Consider the following 19,149-nt stretch of genomic DNA (forward strand, 5'->3'; position numbering starts at 1 on the left):
GCTCTTTTGGCCCTTTGCCCAACTCAATTGACAAAAATGGCCTCCTTTCAAACTGAATGCTAAAAATGGCTTAGCGAAAAGCCCTAAAAGCGATGCATGTGACTCTTTGCCAATTGAGTTGGCGAAAAGCACTTTTTTCCTAGCAGAAGATCCCGGCTTCTGCCATCCCAGTTGGCGCGAAGGTCGGGTGATCGACCAAGATGGCGAAAGGTCATACCTGTCGTTTTTCAGCTTTTCGCCGGACCATTTTTGCCATTCGATTTGAAAAAGGTCATTTTTGTCAATTGTTCTGAACAAAGGGCCAAAATAACAAAAAATTCAACAATATCCTTCCCCTGCGCGGAGCGCCTACCTCTCCCTTTCATGAGCATGGGCTCCACACGTGCACACGAGGAGGTGAGTATCAGCCATCACTCATCCAGCAATCGGTTCGGCCGGGGATATAGAAAAATATACTCCGTCCGTAGGAGTAGTAGTCCTGCTCAGTACCACTGTGCCACGACATACAATGATAGACGTGGGGACTATACAAAGAAATCATATACTCAATGTTTTTGTTTAATTTAAGATCCGAGGGAGTACATTTTTTAAAAGAATTCTCCCTTCGTCCTGTACTTTTGCACTTGCGAATTGACTCCCACTCACTCGCTGGCTAGCTACTTATAAGTTGCCTCATTCCTCCGATCCTCTTCCTCCACTCTCGTCCTCTCGTAGTCGCCTCGCTCCACCTCCAGTCCACTACGCCGCCATTCAGAAGGCGCGCACCACGACTAACAGTGCAGCAGCAGCAGCAAAACCTCTGAGGCCGTCGATCGAGATGTCCGCTCTCCTCGCAGCCGTTCCTTGGCCGGCGCCGTCGTCGTGCGCGGCCGCCGTGGCGCTCCTGGCCATCGCCGCCGTGTGGCTGCTGTGTTTGAGGCTACTGCCGTTCATGGCGAGGAGAAGACGGATGAAGACTGAGGCGCGGCTCCCGCCCGGCAGCTTCGGGTGGCCGCTCGTGGGCGAGACGCTGGACTTCGTCTCCTGCGCCTACTCCCCACAACCCGAGTCCTTCGTCGACAAGCGCCGCCTCCGGTAAGCAAACTAATCCAACAATCCGCGCTCTACTTCTCTCTGCGGCAGTCAGTGCCGGGCCGTGCGCGTCCATCGATGCCATGTCATGCCATGGCACGGCATGCCGATCGAGCTGGACGCGCGCTGACTGTGGCTCTAATTACTACGACTTCCTGGCAACCATCATAACCATGTATGCACGCACGGCATGGCAGGCACGGGAGCGCGGTGTTCCGGTCGCACCTGTTCGGGGCGGCGACGGTGGTGAGCGCGGACGCGGAGGTGAGCCGGGCCGTGCTGCAGAGCGACGCGCGCGCCTTCGTGCCCTGGTACCCGCGCTCGCTCACGGAGCTCATGGGCAAGTCCTCCATCCTCCTCATCAACGGCAGCCTCCAGCGCCGCGTCCACGGCCTGGCGGGGGCCTTCTTCAAGTCGCCCCGGCTCAAGCGGCAGGTCACCGCCGACATGCAGCGCCGCCTGGCCCCGGCCCTCGCCGCCTGGCGCGCCCAGGGCCCCGGCGCGCGCCTCCGCATCCAGGACCACGCCAAGACGGTACGCTTAACGTTCGTGCTCACACACAATTGTTTGATATTACTCGCGCTCTCTCTTGGCCGTGGCTCTTCTAGCTTAGCTTAGCTCTAGGTACGACGACGTGTCTGTCTGCACGCATGCGTCAGACAGAGGGAAAAAGGAGAGAATCGGGATGGATTTGCCGCAAGTAGTAGCCGTGGTGGTATGGCGCGCGCACGCACACACGGGCGTGCGTGCACACGTGCGGCGCCGTGTCACCACATGGGATTGGGAAGGAAGGCCATTCCGAAAGGAACAGGTCTGTGACTGTGCGGGTGTGGAGTGTGGTGTATCTTGATGAGATTGTGGGAGGGGGCTTGCCTACCTTGTGTTCTGATGTTCTCTCTCCCCTCCCCACATTCAATTCCACACACACGGACAGACATGGACACCACCCCCGTCCCCTCCCTACCCCCCTCCTGTGGGGCCCACACTAGCTAGGATTGGATTACCGGCAAGCGAAATTTTTTACTATACCGGTACATATCTCATCTTGTCAAAATTGTATACAGTACAGTGGCGCCGGTACACAGTCCATGTGAAACCGAGTGCTGTTCTTCGTAACGTCTCTGCATTTCAAGCACGAAACGGCAACTTACAGGTTCACATTAGAAGAAGAAAAACGACGATTCCAGATGATAGTAGTAGGAGAGTATTGTATTTGTATTCTGTCTTGTGGATTACACTGGCTAGCCAGCAGGATTGAGCAAATGAATGAATGTGGTCTGGTCTGGTGTGGTCTGTGAATTTGCAGATAGTGTTCGAAATCCTGGTGAGGGGTCTGATCGGGCTGGAGGCAGGGCCGGAGATGCAGCAGCTCAAGCAGCAATTCCAGGAATTTATTGTCGGACTCATGTCCCTTCCCATTAAGCTGCCAGGGACTAGGCTCTATAGATCCCTCCAGGTACCCCCTCTATCCCCCCTCTCGTCTGCAAATCTGGCAGCCCAAAAGCTATCATCAGCATCGCTCGCTGCCACTGCATCTGCATGCCATGCCATTGCCAAGATTTTATTATGAGCCTTTCTTTGTTCCTTCTGTTTGACACGCCTCTGTCTGCCGCTCTCTGTGCACTCCTGCTATTATGGACAGGCCAAAAAGAGGATGGCCAGGCTGATACAGAGGATCATACAGGAAAAGAGGAGGAAAAGGATCATCGCCGGGGAGGGCGACGGCGAGGCGCCGCGCGACGCCATCGACGTGCTGATGGGCGACGGCAGCGGCGAGCTCACCGACGAGCTGATATCCGACAACATGATCGACCTCATGATCCCCGCCGAGGACTCCGTGCCGGTGCTCATCACGCTGGCCATCAAGTTCCTCAGCGAGTGCCCCCTCGCCTTGCAACAACTAGAGGTACTAGATTCCTTTTCGTTTTCATATGGGCAATTACAGCTGATTACAATTGCCATTGCGTCGTTAGCTTAGAACTATGACACGCAAATTAAGCATGCATTTGGATGGAAATTTCTTAGAACTGTAGTTAGCTTCAGACTTCTGAATCCGAAAACCCTGAGCCAGAGAACCTGACCGAACAAATTTGAATCACTGTTGTTACTCAGGCAACAAGCCAACAACATGAAACCTTGTTTCTTTTTTTTGTCAGACGCATGGATTTTCTTTTCAGGAGCAGATGCAGCATGTGTATGAATTATGATGTGAACAGTCCCTTCGTGGCAGGGGATCTGTCTCCCGAACAAAAAACTACTCTTAGTTTATAAAAAGCATCCATAAAGGATCGTACCAACCTTGGTCCATGCCTTTCTTGTTGTCACCTTAAGCATTATCAATTGTTGTTAGTGCCTAAAAAACAGTGCAGCCTAACCTTTGCGACAACAATATGTGTGCAACATTGTTAATATCAGGTACTGTACATACACCCCATCAAAATTAGCCACCTTCTCACGCAAACAAAGTTTTCAGTGCCATGACCTGCCATCTATTACTTGGGTCGATTCATTAGTTATCTTGTTACTTATGTAATCGCTTTATTTGGACATTGTCACGGCACCTAATTCTTGTACACCTAGCTTTAATTTGACACCTGATGGTATGATGGCAAATGCTAATTTGTCCAGGTATATAGTGCAATTGATAGCGATGTGCAACTAACTACTCTATATAGGATAACAATGAGTACGGCCAATTTGTAAAGTCAAAAACTAGGCTGCACAGAACAACATGGTTAAGTTAATCAAGCATTTTTCTTATGTCAAAGACAGACATGCATGTTTCTGATACAGTTTCATCAGTTGGCTGTGAAAGAAAGGCCAGTGAACTTTTTCTTGTATTTATGTGTTGTAAGATTGGAATACAACAGCAGCATCAAGAAAGTTCCCCAGTTACCATGTCCTACTATCACACAAGCAGCATCATGCCATTCACCAGTTTCCATTTACAGCACTACAGTGCATAGAAATTTACTCATGTGTCGACTCTGTTTCTGTTTTGATGCCATGTGAACAATGAACTCATTGAAACCCTCTGCGTGCCAAGATACTGTAAGAGAACATGCCTAGGCAGCCTTTTCGATTTTTCTGCGGTAGAAAATGGAAATTTTTAATTTCAGTAATCATTCGATGCAACAATGATTGGTGACAACCAACAACATTGTGATGGTGCCAGGAGGAGAACATGCAGCTCAAGAGGAGAAAAACTGACATGGGTGAAACCTTGCAATGGACAGACTACATGTCTTTGTCATTCACACAACATGTAAGCATTGCAAGATCACCACCATTTCCATCTTACAACAATAGGCAGACCTGCACTACTTAGCATGAATGAAACATTTTTGGGGCTGTACATATGTGTAGGTGATAACAGAGACGTTGCGGATGGGGAACATCATCAGCGGGATAATGCGCAAGGCGGTTCGGGACGTCGAGGTGAAGGGACATCTCATCCCCAAAGGGTGGTGCGTGTTCGTGTACTTCCGGTCGGTCCACCTCGACGACACGCTCTACGAGGATCCCTACAAGTTCAACCCATGGAGGTGGAAGGTAAGAAGGAGCCCCACATTTGGTAGTGGTGTTCATCCGATTGCTACTCCTTTAGGCAACACCAGCACAATAGAGGGCCGGGGTTTAATGAGTGGGACTCCTAGCATAGGTAACGTAGGAAAGAAGATGCATAACGATGGAAAATGGTGGGGCACTACTTGTTGAAGCTTATCATCGATCAATTAGATTCGAGGAAACCTAATAATGTGTTAATTGGCGAACAAATCAATCAACAGGAGAAGGACATGATGAGCACCAGCAGCTTCACCCCTTTTGGTGGTGGGCAGAGGTTGTGCCCAGGCCTGGATCTGGCCAGGCTGGAAGCTTCCATCTTTCTCCACCACTTGGTCACCAGCTTCAGGTATGGATCACTACGTCTCACTCCTCCCGTATTGTTAGTCAGTCTGTATGCATGCAACGTCGTCGTGCCCTGGTCCTTGGAATCCACTAATTGTTCATTTGCATACATGGTCAAGATCGCTCACACACAAACATTGTGAGTTAACTAGGTTTGAGTCATTCTCTGTTCGGAACTGGATAGAACTTCTTTTCCTTTACCAAAAGCAACAAAAAGGAATTAATGAAAGTGATGAGGTCGAACGGGCGGGTCAGTAATTTTGTGAAGCGGGGTTTGGATCTTCGATCTTTGCCATGCCAGTAGATCAAGGTGGCAGATGAAAGAAACCTATAGCTATAGCTATAGCTAGGGAGGTCCAGCCAGGCCAAAGCCAAGGGACCCCTACACCACACTACGCACTATGACTACGTACACACACTGCACGGCCTATTAGTGGGGGTCCGTTGGCGCGTTACGTGGGGCCACACGTGCACGCACATGCCGACACGTACGGCCACCATGCATATATGTGCATGTACCGCGCGCCGACTACACTACTCTACGTATAGGGTAAAGTTAGGCGACATGAATGTGACGGTTGGTTTGATGGATGGCGTCCCGACCCAAGTCCAACCCAGATAGGCTCGACCGGTCGGATCGGATCGATGACATGCTCTGTGTCTGGTCCGGTCGGTGATTGTGAGCTCAAAAAACCCAATAAAATATGCGCGCGCATGCGCATGCATGCCCCTTGACCAGTCGGTCAGCGCATCTACGTACGCGCGAGCCAGGGCATGGCGCCGCGGCACCGCACGGCACGGCGTGATGATCTCTCGTTTGTAGTTTATCTATAGACGCCCCACGAGGGAATCACTCTGAAAAAGGAGTACTACTCGAATACTGTTATACAAAATGGTCCTTTCCTTCTAAAAAATACAGTAACGCTACTATGAAACTCTTGCATTTCTCACCTTGGTCTTTGCCCATAGTATATGAACCGAATACGATATCGACTTGGTTGCGAATCTGCCGTCTGCCGCGTGGTCACACATATTTATGCAGGACGCGTTGCATCGATCTGCATGCATTGGTTGCATATGTAAACAGTTGCACCCATCAAAGACGCGTACGTACTAGATGCATACTTAAGTATACTCCACTACTGTACTCCATATGTTTGCTTATATCTCCGGTTCAAAAAAATATATATGTTTGCTTATATGCCAGTGGCGGCCGCTACTGCAATAAAAACAGCTGACTAGCTCCGAGATGCGCATCGTGTGGCAGACGGCGAGATCGATCCCGTCTCGCATGCATGCATCCGTGTGTTAAATTAATTTGTTGCATGACAATGACGTCGGAATAATGAAATGCATGCATGGATGCAGGTGGGTGGCCGAGGAGGACCACATCGTCAACTTCCCCACCGTGCGCCTCAAGGGAGGCATGCCCATCAGGGTCACCAGCAAAGACAAAATATTGCATGCAGGTTAACCTAGCTGTATATGCAATCAGGTCAAGCTAGATATATATGGCCAGGTCAAGCTGCTATAAGTACGTGTTATATATGGTATTCATAGCAAGATCGAAGGATCCTCCAAAGAGCCAAGCTCTGGATTAAGCATTGGTCCAGGCGAAATGTGTTGGCCAGCTGGCCTGGCTGGCTTCAGCATGGAGGTAGTTGTACATAGGTATGTGTACAGAAGTGTTGTAGGCGAGAATGATGTGTAGCTATAGGGAGCTTAATTAGCATTAAATACTACTCCCCTCTGATTCTAAATTCTTGACTCAAATTTGTTTAAATATGAATGTATCTATTCTTAAAAGACGTCTAGATACATGTAATATTTTGACAACAATTTAGGATGGGAAGGAGTAGCTAGCTACCGCTCACTGTCACTGGTTCATCATATATATAGCTGAGGATTGATGATGGTTTGTGCTACAGCAGTAGTTGTAGTAGTATTCAGTATTCACCGTAGTACTCCAGTATACTTATATTCACAAGCAGAGTCGGCACCCAAAAAATGCGACAAGGAAGAGGATAGATATATTGTCATGTGTGCATGCATGATGCATGGATACATTTTCCATCTGGTGGTCTGGTCCACAACCTCTGCGAATGATGAATTGAAAGGCTGATAGGACTTGAGACCACTGGAAAGCTGGGGCATGGTGTGGTGGGCGTGCACCTGCATCTGTATCTGCTTTGCACTGGAGCTGGGGAAGCATATATAGGGCCTAGAGATAGAGGTCCATATGAAGATGATGGATGGACGGGCAGTGCTGACGAATGAGTTCTTTGGGAACTCCATTTCCATTAAGATGTCATCAGTTGTAGCTGCAAAGAAACGTAAGTGTCACCTTACTACTGCAGGAAAGGAGAAAGGAACTGGATATTTCTGGGAATGCTTTCATGAGGGGAAGGAATATGGCATCGAGAGTCGGTTCAACTTGCCAAGCATAATACTCCACTATATCTCAAGATCAAAAATTCCTCTTATCTTCAATCTAGATTTATGTCTACTTTACGAGGCTAAAAAGCACGTACTGTTATACCAGAACCAGTGCCTGTTCTTTCCTTATCGCGATGAGTCTCCGTCTTCCCCTCGCCAACGAAGGGTTTGTTTAGAACACAAGAATCGCGAAAAAAGTATACAGTTGCTTTCAAAGCAGGATCCTAGGCCAGATCGAATCACCATCGGCTACAATCTGGCTGGCCCGGGCCTCTACTGCAGCTCATCCCCGGTGTGCCCGGCTATGACTAATGGTATGAGCTTTTGGGAACACAAGGGGCAGATCATGCCTTGTGCAAACCACGTTTATTTCTATCGCACCACCGGCCCAGCCGCATGTGGCGATGTTTGCTCCGTGTTACAGATGGCCAGACTCCCACCCTTTTGGAAAGACTGCCAGGTTTTCGTATTAGGAGCAACCAAAAGATGGCTTCGCAAACTTGATAGTATTATCTCTACTAGCATGCACAAGATTTACTTAATCTTCCTCCAGGTTCTGTGGATTTCCCTGCGAACTTGTAGTATTTGAAACAAGAAACGTTGAAGCACAAAATCTAGTAGGTTGGCTCATTGCAGCCGAACTAATTCAGGGCAATCCCGCAGCATAGATACACTTCGGAAGAAACAAAACGAGAGCATAACATGGTCGCTACAATGCCAACAGAACAGTGAAACAGCAGGCTCAGGAACTGAAGCAAGCACAATGAACTGAAGAAACATGGTAGGTGGGTACTTGCAGGACAAATGAGCTCAACGAGATTTCCGCAATTCTAGTACATAGAAAGGAATTCACATTCCAGATAAGACCAGAAATGTATAAACTAAATACCAAATTATAACCAAAGATATTATGTTCTTTTGAAACACAAGTAGCTTAATGCAAATACTGAAGATGGAAACAGAATAGAAATCATTTACAAGAAGAGTAACTTGGATATAGCACCTAGCAAAGATTTTGGGCATGTGGCAGCAGTAATATACTGAGTACATACATATATATCTAACTGGTAACTTCACAACTGATAAGTCACCTCATAGGATAGTGGTAAATGGTTGGCGTGGAAAAGAAACAGTGGCAACAAAGTGATCATGGACCACGCTACAACAAGAGTCCCTTCCTAGAAACAAAAACCAGTTTTCAGGTATCATGATAGATAACTCCAAATGACAGATGTATCAGATATGCAACAGCAGCAAGGACCACAAATCCATTGCTTTGGCAGATCCTTATTTACCACAAGATCTTGGATGAGTACAGCAAAAGCTGGTGAGAAGCTGAAGATGGTACTAACGAAGATGTGGACACATCACCAGCTAATTCACACTGCAATTTCATGTAGGGCATGTACTCACGACACATCCATGTAAAATCTAAAGAAAAAAAGACTATGGGACATAACTTTTAAGTCCCATTCCTAGGCTTAAAATCCTTAGGATTGAGTCCAAATTGGCCTAATTCCTTAAGAATCTAACACTTCCATTCTATAAAACGAATGCTGCACATAAGAAAAATTCCGAAGGGTTGAAATCCTGTAAAATTCCTATGAGATTCCTTCAAACCGAATAGGGTACAAGGAAAAATATCCTACTGCCCAACTGGAAGAAACTCCATTCCAGGTTCCAGCTGACAACACAACAAGGACATCATTCCAATTTTGTTGTGGACACAAAATAGGTTTCGTTTGGACAAGGATGGAACAAAATTATGAGTTACTGAGAACTGGGCTGTTCTCTAATGAAATTGCAAGATTGTGTCACATTTCTAGCTATTAGACAAAATGGGTGAAACTGTTTCGGTCATAGCAACAAGGTAAAGTATATAAATACACCTTTCCAGGACAGTAGCCAAAATATTCATTGAGCGGGCAGTACATAAACATCCACAAAGTAAGGTCAAATATCGCTCTTTGCAACAATTAAATTAAATATTTTAATGTCAGTTCCATGACCGACCACCTCCATGTCCTCTATATCTATCACGATAACCTGCAAAATGTGATAATAATCACACCTTCCAATTCATTAAGCTGCTTTTCAAGATTCAACGATATCTTGGGCGCAAAAGATGAAGGGTGCAGAACAGAAAATAAGCAAATTTGTATATCTTGAAAAAGAGTAATCGAACAGGACACTTACCTAGAGAGGGGGGTGGTGCACCACGGCCCATATTAGCTAATTCAGGGCTGACCTTTTGTCCAGCTTCAACTAAAATATTAATAAGATCCTTGGCAAATCTGGCGTTAGCAGCCGTGAAAAAGGTGTAAGCTGTTCCTGTTGCTCCAGCTCTGCCAGTTCGACCAATGCGATGAACATAATCCTCAAGTGAACCGGGAAAGTCATAGTTAATGACATATTTAACATCCTTAACATCTGTTTGCCAGGTAAAGAACGCACATTAGTTTTCCCTGTATAACATAATTTACATCTTATTGTATCTGTAAAAAATTCTGTATACCTAAGCCTCGAGCAGCTACATCAGTAGCTGTCATAATAGGGCTTTTCCCCGACTTAAATTCAGAAAGAACCCAATCCCTTTCTGCCTGGCTCTTGTCACCATGGATAGATAGAGCAGGCCAACCATCCATCCGAAGCTGTCTAGTGATTTGGTCACATCCTTTCTTGGTGTCCATAAATATTAAAATACGGCTGCCATCCATTATATCCTCCAGTAGATTTACCAACCTTGTATCAGAGTGATTCATCATCAAGGAACCATCTATGCATTATTAGAGTACACATTAAGTAACAAATAAAGTAATAGGAATCCTACTTGTTATACTTCTGACTCTCAGATAATATCTCCACGTACTGACAAATTGCATGATTAGCTTTCAGTTCTTCAGAACCAATTATAACCTGCATCATGTTAAATTGCAATCTGCTCACATGCAACACATCTGGAAGTACATGTTAATCCACTAGCAGAATGATTTGTGGCCTAATATACCTTGTAAGGGTCAAAAAGGAAATTCCTTGCTAGCTGTTCAACTTCCTTTGGCCAGGTAGCACTCCAATAAAGTGTTTGGCGATCTGGACGAATCTGAAACAGTAGATATTCCTTTGACATCAATTTTCTATAGTTTCCAGGTTACAGTGAATCCAATGCTAACATTGATGAACATTGTTGACTTATATGCTAAATTTGATTAAATAAATTGACAACCTCATCATAACAACTAAATTCATAGTGACATTGCCTACAAGTACAACAAAAGCATATATCAAAGACACAATATCAGAGCAATGATTTGCATATCGACTCATTAAGCTGGGACAGGGAGGTGGAGGGAAAAGAGAATCAATTAGAAAATGCAACAAAATGTGTTCTATGAGAAGGGGTGTACCTGAGAAACAATTTTCTTAATCTGAGGTTCAAAACCCATGTCTAGCATCCGATCTGCCTCATCTAGAACAAGGTAAGTGACCCTCCGCAAATTTGTATGATGTGATTCAATCATATCAATTAGTCTTCCTGGCGTGGCTATAACAATTTCAACACCTGACATGGAAAGCATAGGAAATCAGAGCAGTAATGAGTGAGGAAGGGAGGAAGGAGAGAAAGAGGAAAAGAACCTTTTTGAAGATCTCGAACTTGAGGACCTTTGGGGACACCACCATATATGCATGTGCTTTTTATCTTTGATGATGCACCAAATTTTGTTGTCTCCTGCTGTATCTGAACAGCAAGTTCACGTGTAGGCGCTAACACTAGAACAATTGGACCATCACCAGGAGCTTGAATAACAAAGGACGTATTAGTTGTACAATCTTTAGGTTATTACTCAAAATAATTCCAGAGAGTAAGTCAAGATATAAGAAACATATTCGTACCTAGAATAGGTTGAGCATTAACATGAACAATGGCAGGTAAAAGATAAGCAAGTGTTTTCCCAGATCCTGTTTCAGCAATACCAATAAGATCACGCCCCTTCAGTGCCATTGGCCAACCTTGTGATTGGATAGGGGTAGGTTCTACAAATCCAGCTTTGGTGATCTCTTGCAACACATATTCTGCAGAACAAAAGTGAAGCATCTTAGGAAAGTGAAATCAAGGTTGTACGATATTAAAGCTAAGAGCGCACAAACAAACATGTAATGATGCATGTACCTACAGAGAGCATTATTTTTCTTTTCCTACAGCAGAAGAGCACCGCCCATTTTTATACCAAACGAATGCAACTTTAAGAATATAGGTGGAGAAAAAAACAGCCAGGTAGATATCAAAGGGTATCATGATATGGTGATACCATTTACTCCTGAGGCATGAGCTTGCTGATGTTAATGTGAGGACCATGAAATTCTCTAGTTCACAGAAAAGGACTAGATACTATTTTGCTTTTTAATTAATCAACCATACCTGCTGTGGCCAGGTTATACATAACTCAAGTATCTTTAAAGGAATGAATCTAAAATTCTGTAAATAAGTGCAGTGACTGGGAGTCTGGGACATAGCAGAGCAGCATATCCAGTCTTACTATATCCTAATATCTATTGTTGATTACCCACACATGTAGTCCCTTACATACAGGAATTGATGTAAGAAAGGAATTCATGCAAGATAACTAGCATTGGCAGCCTGGCAGGTGCTAAGCCCTAGTAATATAGTTACCACTTACAAGTCAGTATAGTCAGTACAACAAAAAAAAACTGGTCAACTTTATGTTTTTCCCTACCTAGATTTTTCTACAGAATCCCGGTCTGGTACTTCTTCATCTAAAGTTTACTTGACTGTAGGGTCTAATAAAAAGAATGCATGCTTAAATTGTGGTCATGTTAGCAAACATCTGTCTCCCTCATGTATTCATCATTTTATTCTTTCGTCAATAGCCATGTCTCATGAATCCCGCCACCCCCATTTTGTTAAGCACCAGTTAATAAATAGCAAAGGTGGTTTGTTCAAGATCAACATGTAGCTGAGAAAAAGAACATTTCGTTTAACACTCATTTTTTTCTCATCTAACCAGGTTTCTACCCGATTATCAATGATAAATGCACATATAAAGTTATAAACGTAGCTCTCATCTCCCATAAGAAAACAAAGGAATAGCTACATCTAAGAAGAGCTCTCGTTTTGTTCAATAAATCCATTGGAACGCACCACAAGATGTTAGGACACATAATATGATGGCAGTAGATACTGAGGTTAGTGCTCCAGATGGAATTGCTTTGGAACAGCTAGTAGGATAGCTAAAGTACGAACAAAATTGTTAGTGGCTGTTACGACTTACGATAGCTAGGCAATGATAACATGATAGGAAGCTTACCCTACAAGAATAATGAAATGGCAACATAATTCAAAATGCAGCAGTACAACTATTTGGTGCGCATGGGTGAGGGTGGGAAGTAAATTTTCACAAAAATGCGTTTAAGCGGTACTTCCTATTTTAGCTATGCAACAAGTTGTTCATCAGTTAACTCAAGTGCACTTAACCTGCTGCAAATATGAACCGAAATTTCAGTATAAGTTGTATGCCCTTGCAATAAGGGACTTAAGAGCTGGCTAGCTAGTGCTCATAGCCTCATACTTCAAGGGGAGAAACTAGCTATAATGTGGCATTCATCGGGAACCACTGCTTAATAGGATATGCCTTTTTCCAATCAGCTCGCTAACAGGTACCAACTCAGCCCAGTGGCATGAGACTATTTGCTTGAATTGCATCTAGGTTCTTTAATGGCACACCTTCAGAGTGTGGTGTCATGACCAGTGAAATGCAAGGTAATGAGACACGCTGCCGAATGAAGATGTTCACGCCATTCTATTTGAACTAACTCAACAGAGATGCTACAAAACAGACGAACTGATCACATTCCCTCCTGATTCTATATCCAATTTGTGAAGCCGGCAGCACAACAGCAACTAACTAACCTGGGAAGCCAACATCGCGGAAGTCACACACGGGTTTAGGCACGTCGTGGCCATCAACAGTGATCTCCCGGCGGCGGCGATACGCCTCGACCTCGTCCGCCGTCATGCCGGCCACGGAGGGCACCTCCACATAGAAGTTCTTCTCGAACCGCGGCAGCCCGTCCAGCTCCGCCGCGGCCGCCGCGGCATCAGCATCCGCTCTACTCGGCGGCGCGAACGCCCTCGTCCCGCCTCCGAACGCCCCCTCACTGCAAACCACGAGGCAGAATAAGCAACGGACCGGAACTAGAACCGGCCTTAGGGTTTAGAGTTGAGCGGGTTACCTGCGGCGGTCGCGGTAGGAGCCCTGGTCCGCCGCACGGCCGTCGAAGCGGCTCATGGCGGCGGCTAGGGTTTAGCGGCGAGAGGTGGAGGGGGCTCTGCTCCGGTGGGTAGGGGAGCCGCCGATGTGGTGGTGAGCTCGACTCGGCGCGTGAGGTTTTGGGCCGAGAAGAAGCGAGCCAGCAAGCAAGCACGCAAACGGCGGAGGCGAATCGAACGAATTGGAAGCGAAGCAGCGGCGGCGAGTTCAACAGAAGAGCTAGAGCACCGCTTGCGTTATTCTGAATGGAGTAATCCAGCTTTCCCACTGTGAAGACGTACTTCTTTTAATACGTAACTCAAGTCATCTAACGTGCTCTACAAATATACGTCTCTCTTTCTAGGTAGAGGAGTCAGGATGGACCGAGGGGATTGGCTCACTGGCAGGAGACCCACAACTGGACACTGAGAAAAGAGTAAAAGAAAATCTTGGATTCCGGAGGTTGTTTATCCATTTGTACCCGCGACGGCGCAAGAGTTTCCCTGCAATGGCCTCCGTCGCGGCGACCATGGCGACGCCGACGCGCCACCACCGGTTCCGCGTGCGCGCCGCCTGGGATATGAATCCGGGGGCCGCCACCGTCGCCATGCCTAAGCCATCCAAGGCCAAGGCCAAGCCCGCTCTTCCGCAGTCACCGGCGACGGCGACCACCCCGGCCCGCGCGCCGCCTCCCACGCACGAGGACCTCTTCGCGCGCAGCAGCGAGGGACAAGGTATCATACTATCATCCCTCGGATTTGCCGTCCCAACCAAGTGCTGCACAGCTGGGAACACAATACAATTGAGTGTCTGAATACAATCCAGAAAGAAAGTAGTACGTAGAGATTCTTCCGTCGAAATGCAAGTGCAATAGAAAGATTAGGCCATTCAGAAATGAGAACCTCAGCAGAGTACCAGACTAGCTTACTTGTTAAGTGTTAACTCTCCTTTGATGATAACTGGCTGGATTTTTCTATCACCTGCTCCACTCAGAAGTGTTAGTGGTGTGTAGTCACTAGTCAGTACACTAGTTACTTGGAAGAAATTGGTAATTTGACCAATAGCTTGCTGGCTGTTTTGTAGCAGCAAAGAAGAGCACATATATGGGTTTTGAGAAGTGGTGGTTGCCACCGGCGCCAGAGGTGAAGAAGCCCCGTTCACTCTACAATGCGGCATCACTGGCATACTTGGGAGACTGCATATATGAAGTGAGAGTTGTTCATTTGATTCCTTGGTCTTTACTCACTCTCACTTGCTCTTATCTATTTGTATTTATTATGTTACATGTAGCTTGGCCTAGTTGTCACTTATGACTTTCATTTGTTTTGGATTAGTACTATATGATGTTGATATATAAAGTGTACTAGTTGTCAACTTGAAGCTTGTTTGTTGTAAGATGATCTGATCTTGCTCTTCGTGAATCCTGATACAGCTTTATGCTCGGAGACACTTCTTCTTTCCACCACTAAGCATCAATGAATACAATAAGCGTGTGATGGATGTCGTGAAATGCGAATCACAGGTATGGATTTGACTCATTTTTATCCTCTAATCAAACAACGGAGATAGACTAAATGCATCGATATGGTATTCAGTGATTGTGATGTGGAACTTATCTTGTTGTTCATCCTTATACACTGTATCATGGCCTTCCAATAGGCATTCTTTGCATATTTTAATAGGATTCTTTCCTACATGTTATTTCAGTTCCTGCTGTTTTTATGGTTGTAGTTCAATTTCGGAAGAAGACACATTCTGTTTGCTTTTCTCTGTTCTGCGTGCTACATATAAGAGAGTTCTTTGTAGCATCACAATGTCAAGCGTATTTTCACATCAACTGTCAATCGTTTCCTTCCTTCAGGATCTCTTACTGAATAAACTTCTCGGAGAGGATTTTCTAACTCAAGAAGAAAGGTACGTCAATGTTTCTAGCCTTTTACTACCTACCAGGAAATTGTAGTATGCATCTGTCCAACGTGTGGGAAATATATGAAACTTGTCCTCCACAAGTACTATTTGTTACTCCCTCCGTTCCATAATTCTTGTCTCAAATTTGCCTAAAAATGGATGTATCTATTCCCAACAAGTGTCTAAATACATGTAATATTTACACAAGAATTATGGAACGGAGGGAGTACTTAGATGGTCATGTTCTGCAGGGACATACTTCGTTGGGGAAGGAACATTGTTAGCAGCAAAACTCGTACCAGAAAACGTGCAGGGATTGCAGTCTACAATCGAGCATCTTCACTTGAAACCCTGGTTTGTTCTAACTCCAAAAATTAATAATTGTTTGTACCAATATCATGACATGTTTTTCACTCAACCAAAAATTTATGATTTCTATTAGAGCTGCAATTTGTGTTGTACTCCTCACATTGTTTCTTTAGAAGCCTAATCCTCACATTGTTGGTGATCTTCCCACTATTAGATCGGATATCTTTACCTCACGAATTTCAAGCGTTTGGAGCAAATGATGTTTCAATTAGGATTCACAAGTGGTGCTTCGTCACAGAATATTGCAGATGAGCTGCGTGCGAGCTTCCAGTAAAGCATCATCCTTGATTTATATTCCTACGATACCGGAAGTTGGTCTATGTTTGCTCTTGCTAACAGGTAACCTTTGTCAGGGAAACATCCTCCACTCCTGTACAATCTCATCAACCCCCAAATCGATGAGTAGTTTCCAAACACAGTGACCTTGGTACGGAACGGTACTTCCTCTGATGACGCAGCAACTGATACAAGAATGAAAAAATAGTGGAAGTTGTTTGCGTGTCAGCGAGCTCTAGTGAGTTGAACAACATATATGGTGCATGCAGCCATGCAAGAGTAATTGTGGATGTCAAGGAGCTGGTGATTCTTATATGCCGACACCATTAAGGCCACGAGTGCCTAGACACCTGAGCTTTCTGTGGATTCTGTGTAATTCTTGAATGAGGGCTTGTTTGCAAAGATCTGTGGAATGACCCGGTGTCGAAACTATGGGGGGAAGCTTTAGATGTATCAGCTGGACGTTGATTTTTAAACAATATACTTAGAAGAGTTATGATAATCTGAAGCAAATCACTCAAAACACCTTTAAGGTTATTACTTTGATGGAAAGCTCATTTAAGTTTGATAAGGAAGACAATTGTCAAAGCCCCTTGTATGTTCCAAAACTTTTGTGGCTCGATAGACGATAGCATTACAGATATGGATTGAGCTGGCTTCAAAATATCTACCTATTGTTAATTACCCCCTCCGTTCCTTAAATTATGGAGTATATTGTTTTCTTTGACCAAGAATTAGTCTATTAATATATATTTTTTGTGAAATAAAATTTATATCATTTCATTCGTATTCAAAGGTACTTGTTTATAGGTATGATTTGTATCACATAAGTCAAAATTTGATGGATTAATCCTTGATCAAAATTCGGTCAAAGAAAACAATATAGGCCCGCAGGGAGTAGTACAACAGTAGGTCATGTCCTCTTCTGAACCTTGTCTATCACTCCGGCTATAACTCCGGCCCTTCTTATCTTTGTCTCCCTCCTTGTCCTACCCAGCTTGTGATCAACAGATTTCAATTGCCGTAGTTACATCCTCCCTTCACCCAGTGTGATCTGGGAAGATTAAGATTCGAGGTAGTTTTTGTATATCACTTGTATCAGCGAGAGTTTTTTCTCTTCAACAAGAAGACCAATCCACAATTCACAATGGCCACTCAACCGGCGTCGCCGGCAAGGCACCTACGCAGATCGTCGCCGCCTCCGGCAGCTCGCAGCCATCAAGTTTGATACCCTCTGCCGTGGCCTCGCCGAGGGGGCTGACGTCCGGGCTGTGGCGACCCGCTCGGCCCCGGCTCTATTTTGTACTCGTTCTGTTTCATAATTTTTGTCGAAATATTACATGTATTTAGACGATGTTCCATAATTTTTGTCGAAATATTATTTAGACGCTTTTTAGGAATAGATATATCCATTTTTGAGCAAATTTGAGACAAGAATTATGAAACAGAGTAAGTATTTTGGTATTAAAAGTGAAACCGGTCGCAGTACTTTCGACCAACAGCAAATGAATGTGCAGTACATTAGTTTTCATCGCTCATTCAGAGCTCACCTACATCCTACATACGTCGACTTTCGGGAACATCCCTATATGTAGCACAGCAGGCATTCTTTGTATATGTTAATTGGCGTTCTTTGCACGTTCTCTGTTCCGTGTGCTAGTTGGGATGGAACATTGTTAGCAGCAAAACTCGTACCCGAAAGCATGTGCAGCTCGTTTGGCGTCCATCATTCAGAACTAGACTTGTGAAATTCATTTTGAATTTTAGAAACTAACTTGTTTGGTTGGCACGGAATTGACTACATGAATTCAATTTGCAATTTCATGAAATCACAGTACAACTAATCTCAATTTCTCTTCACAAGCCATCATTTCTCTGGAATTGTCTCTAGCTCTACAAATCCATATGGTAGACAAACATGATTTTTGAATCCAGAATTCAAATTTAACCAAATAAAGTCCTACCAAAAATTAGATTTCATTTCATTTGGACCAAATGAAATGAAATGAAGAGCGCCAAACGAGCTGGCAGGGATTGCTGTCCAAGAGCTTCCGGCAAAGCATCATCCGATGATTCCGGTATTTGATCTAGGGCTGCTCTTGCTAATAGATAACCTCTGTCAGGGAAACAACCTCCACTGACCACTCCTTACAATCTCAGCAACCCACAAAGCGATGAGTAGTTTCCGAACGCAGTGACCTTGGTGAGGAACAGTACCTTCCTCAGATGGCGCTGCAGCAACTGATATCAGGATACATGGCTTGTGGCATGTCTGGGCCAAAGTCGGACATGAATGAAAAAATAGTGGAAGTCATTTGCGTGTCAGCAAGTTCAGGTGAGTTGAGCAACATATACGTACGGTGCACGCATACTTGAGGCCGCTCAAGAGGAAGGAATCGATGATGGCGAGGAGCTGGTGATTCTTTTTTTTTTAATTATTATTATTATTTAGCAGAAGGAGCTGGTGATTCTTTTTTTTTAATTATTATTATTATTTAGCAGAAGGAGCTGGTGATGCTGGCCACGTTTCCTTCGGTCCTTCCCCTCGCTCCACTCTAGCCAGTGCCACCTGCGCCGCCAAGTCTGCCACGCGGCCATGTCGCCGCGCATCTAGCCGACGCTCCCGCTCGACGCGAAGACCCCCGAAGCCCGAGATCCGCCTCCGTCTTCCCCAACGCCGGCACGCCTCCGCTGCACTGCTTCCTCTCCACTGCGTCACGTCTTCGTCGACCGTCGACTCCTTTTCGGGCCCAGCGTAAGACATTCCGTTTCCTCCGTCCCGTTTTGCTCTCGCACTGCGCCCGACCGCTGCCGCCGGCAAGCACAGCAGTCATCGCCGTCTCGTAGCCCCGACTGGAATCCCTAACGCCCAGGGATCGAGTCGATCCATAGCAGGCCGAAGCCACTTGGCCCA

General features: G+C 45.3%; 3 protein-coding genes across 6 annotated transcripts; 2 read left to right on the forward strand and 1 right to left on the reverse strand.

Moving 5' to 3' along the window:
• The first annotated feature begins 451 nt into the window (after positions 1–451).
• LOC100837364 (cytochrome P450 90D2) lies at positions 452–6,853 on the forward strand. Its single transcript, XM_003565411.4, has 8 exons — positions 452–1,074; positions 1,269–1,605; positions 2,378–2,527; positions 2,714–2,977; positions 4,247–4,336; positions 4,438–4,623; positions 4,860–4,984; positions 6,349–6,853. Exons 1-8 carry the CDS (start codon positions 818–820, stop codon positions 6,452–6,454), a joined length of 1,515 nt encoding a protein of 504 aa, XP_003565459.1. The 5' UTR covers positions 452–817; the 3' UTR covers positions 6,455–6,853.
• Positions 6,684–13,921, reverse strand: LOC100824274 (DEAD-box ATP-dependent RNA helicase 20). Of its 3 annotated transcripts, none has more exons than XM_024458606.1 (10): positions 13,666–13,921; positions 13,343–13,590; positions 11,308–11,487; positions 11,050–11,211; positions 10,821–10,975; positions 10,424–10,516; positions 10,247–10,332; positions 9,932–10,158; positions 9,613–9,846; positions 6,684–7,301 (listed from the first exon to the last, which is right to left on the reverse strand). In XM_024458606.1, the coding sequence occupies exons 1-10, from the start codon at positions 13,719–13,721 to the stop codon at positions 6,934–6,936; spliced, it is 1,809 nt and encodes a 602-aa protein (XP_024314374.1). In that variant the 5' UTR covers positions 13,722–13,921; the 3' UTR covers positions 6,684–6,933. The 3 variants fall into 3 exon arrangements, with proteins under 3 accessions (XP_024314374.1, XP_024314375.1, XP_003564953.1); XM_024458607.1 differs by lacking the exon at positions 6,684–7,301 and adding an exon at positions 8,414–8,594 and having other exon boundaries at positions 13,666–13,919; XM_003564905.4 differs by lacking the exon at positions 6,684–7,301 and adding an exon at positions 9,213–9,462 and having other exon boundaries at positions 13,666–13,918.
• A 186-nt stretch (positions 13,922–14,107) lies between these two features.
• On the forward strand, positions 14,108–16,901 carry LOC100826428 (mini-ribonuclease 3). Of its 2 annotated transcripts, none has more exons than XM_010232281.3 (7): positions 14,108–14,416; positions 14,766–14,890; positions 15,115–15,204; positions 15,544–15,596; positions 15,842–15,944; positions 16,114–16,229; positions 16,313–16,901. In XM_010232281.3, the coding sequence occupies exons 1-7, from the start codon at positions 14,191–14,193 to the stop codon at positions 16,359–16,361; spliced, it is 762 nt and encodes a 253-aa protein (XP_010230583.1). In that variant the 5' UTR covers positions 14,108–14,190; the 3' UTR covers positions 16,362–16,901. The 2 variants fall into 2 exon arrangements, with proteins under 2 accessions (XP_010230583.1, XP_003564960.1); XM_003564912.4 differs by having other exon boundaries at positions 14,109–14,416; positions 14,769–14,890.
• Positions 16,902–19,149: the final 2,248 nt, after the last annotated feature.

The sequence above is a fragment of the Brachypodium distachyon genome, chromosome 2 (assembly GCF_000005505.3).
Source record: "Brachypodium distachyon strain Bd21 chromosome 2, Brachypodium_distachyon_v3.0, whole genome shotgun sequence".
Lineage (NCBI taxonomy): Eukaryota > Viridiplantae > Streptophyta > Magnoliopsida > Poales > Poaceae > Brachypodium > Brachypodium distachyon.

Coding starts and splice junctions, on each gene's coding strand:
- LOC100837364 (XM_003565411.4), top strand. CDS start 818: ATGTCCGCTCTCCTCGCAGCCGTTCCTTGGCCGGCGCCGTCGTCGTGC. Junction 1,606..2,377: donor TCCAGGACCACGCCAAGACG/GTACGCTTAACG, acceptor GTGAATTTGCAG/ATAGTGTTCGAAATCCTGGT. Junction 2,528..2,713: donor GGCTCTATAGATCCCTCCAG/GTACCCCCTCTA, acceptor TATTATGGACAG/GCCAAAAAGAGGATGGCCAG.
- LOC100824274 (XM_024458606.1), bottom strand. CDS start 13,721: ATGAGCCGCTTCGACGGCCGTGCGGCGGACCAGGGCTCCTACCGCGAC. Junction 11,488..13,342: donor CCGCGATGTTGGCTTCCCAG/GTTAGTTAGTTG, acceptor TTTGTTCTGCAG/AATATGTGTTGCAAGAGATC. Junction 9,847..9,931: donor TGTAGCTGCTCGAGGCTTAG/GTATACAGAATT, acceptor CCTGGCAAACAG/ATGTTAAGGATGTTAAATAT.
- LOC100826428 (XM_010232281.3), top strand. CDS start 14,191: ATGGCCTCCGTCGCGGCGACCATGGCGACGCCGACGCGCCACCACCGG. Junction 15,205..15,543: donor TCGTGAAATGCGAATCACAG/GTATGGATTTGA, acceptor TCCTTCCTTCAG/GATCTCTTACTGAATAAACT. Junction 15,597..15,841: donor TTTCTAACTCAAGAAGAAAG/GTACGTCAATGT, acceptor CATGTTCTGCAG/GGACATACTTCGTTGGGGAA.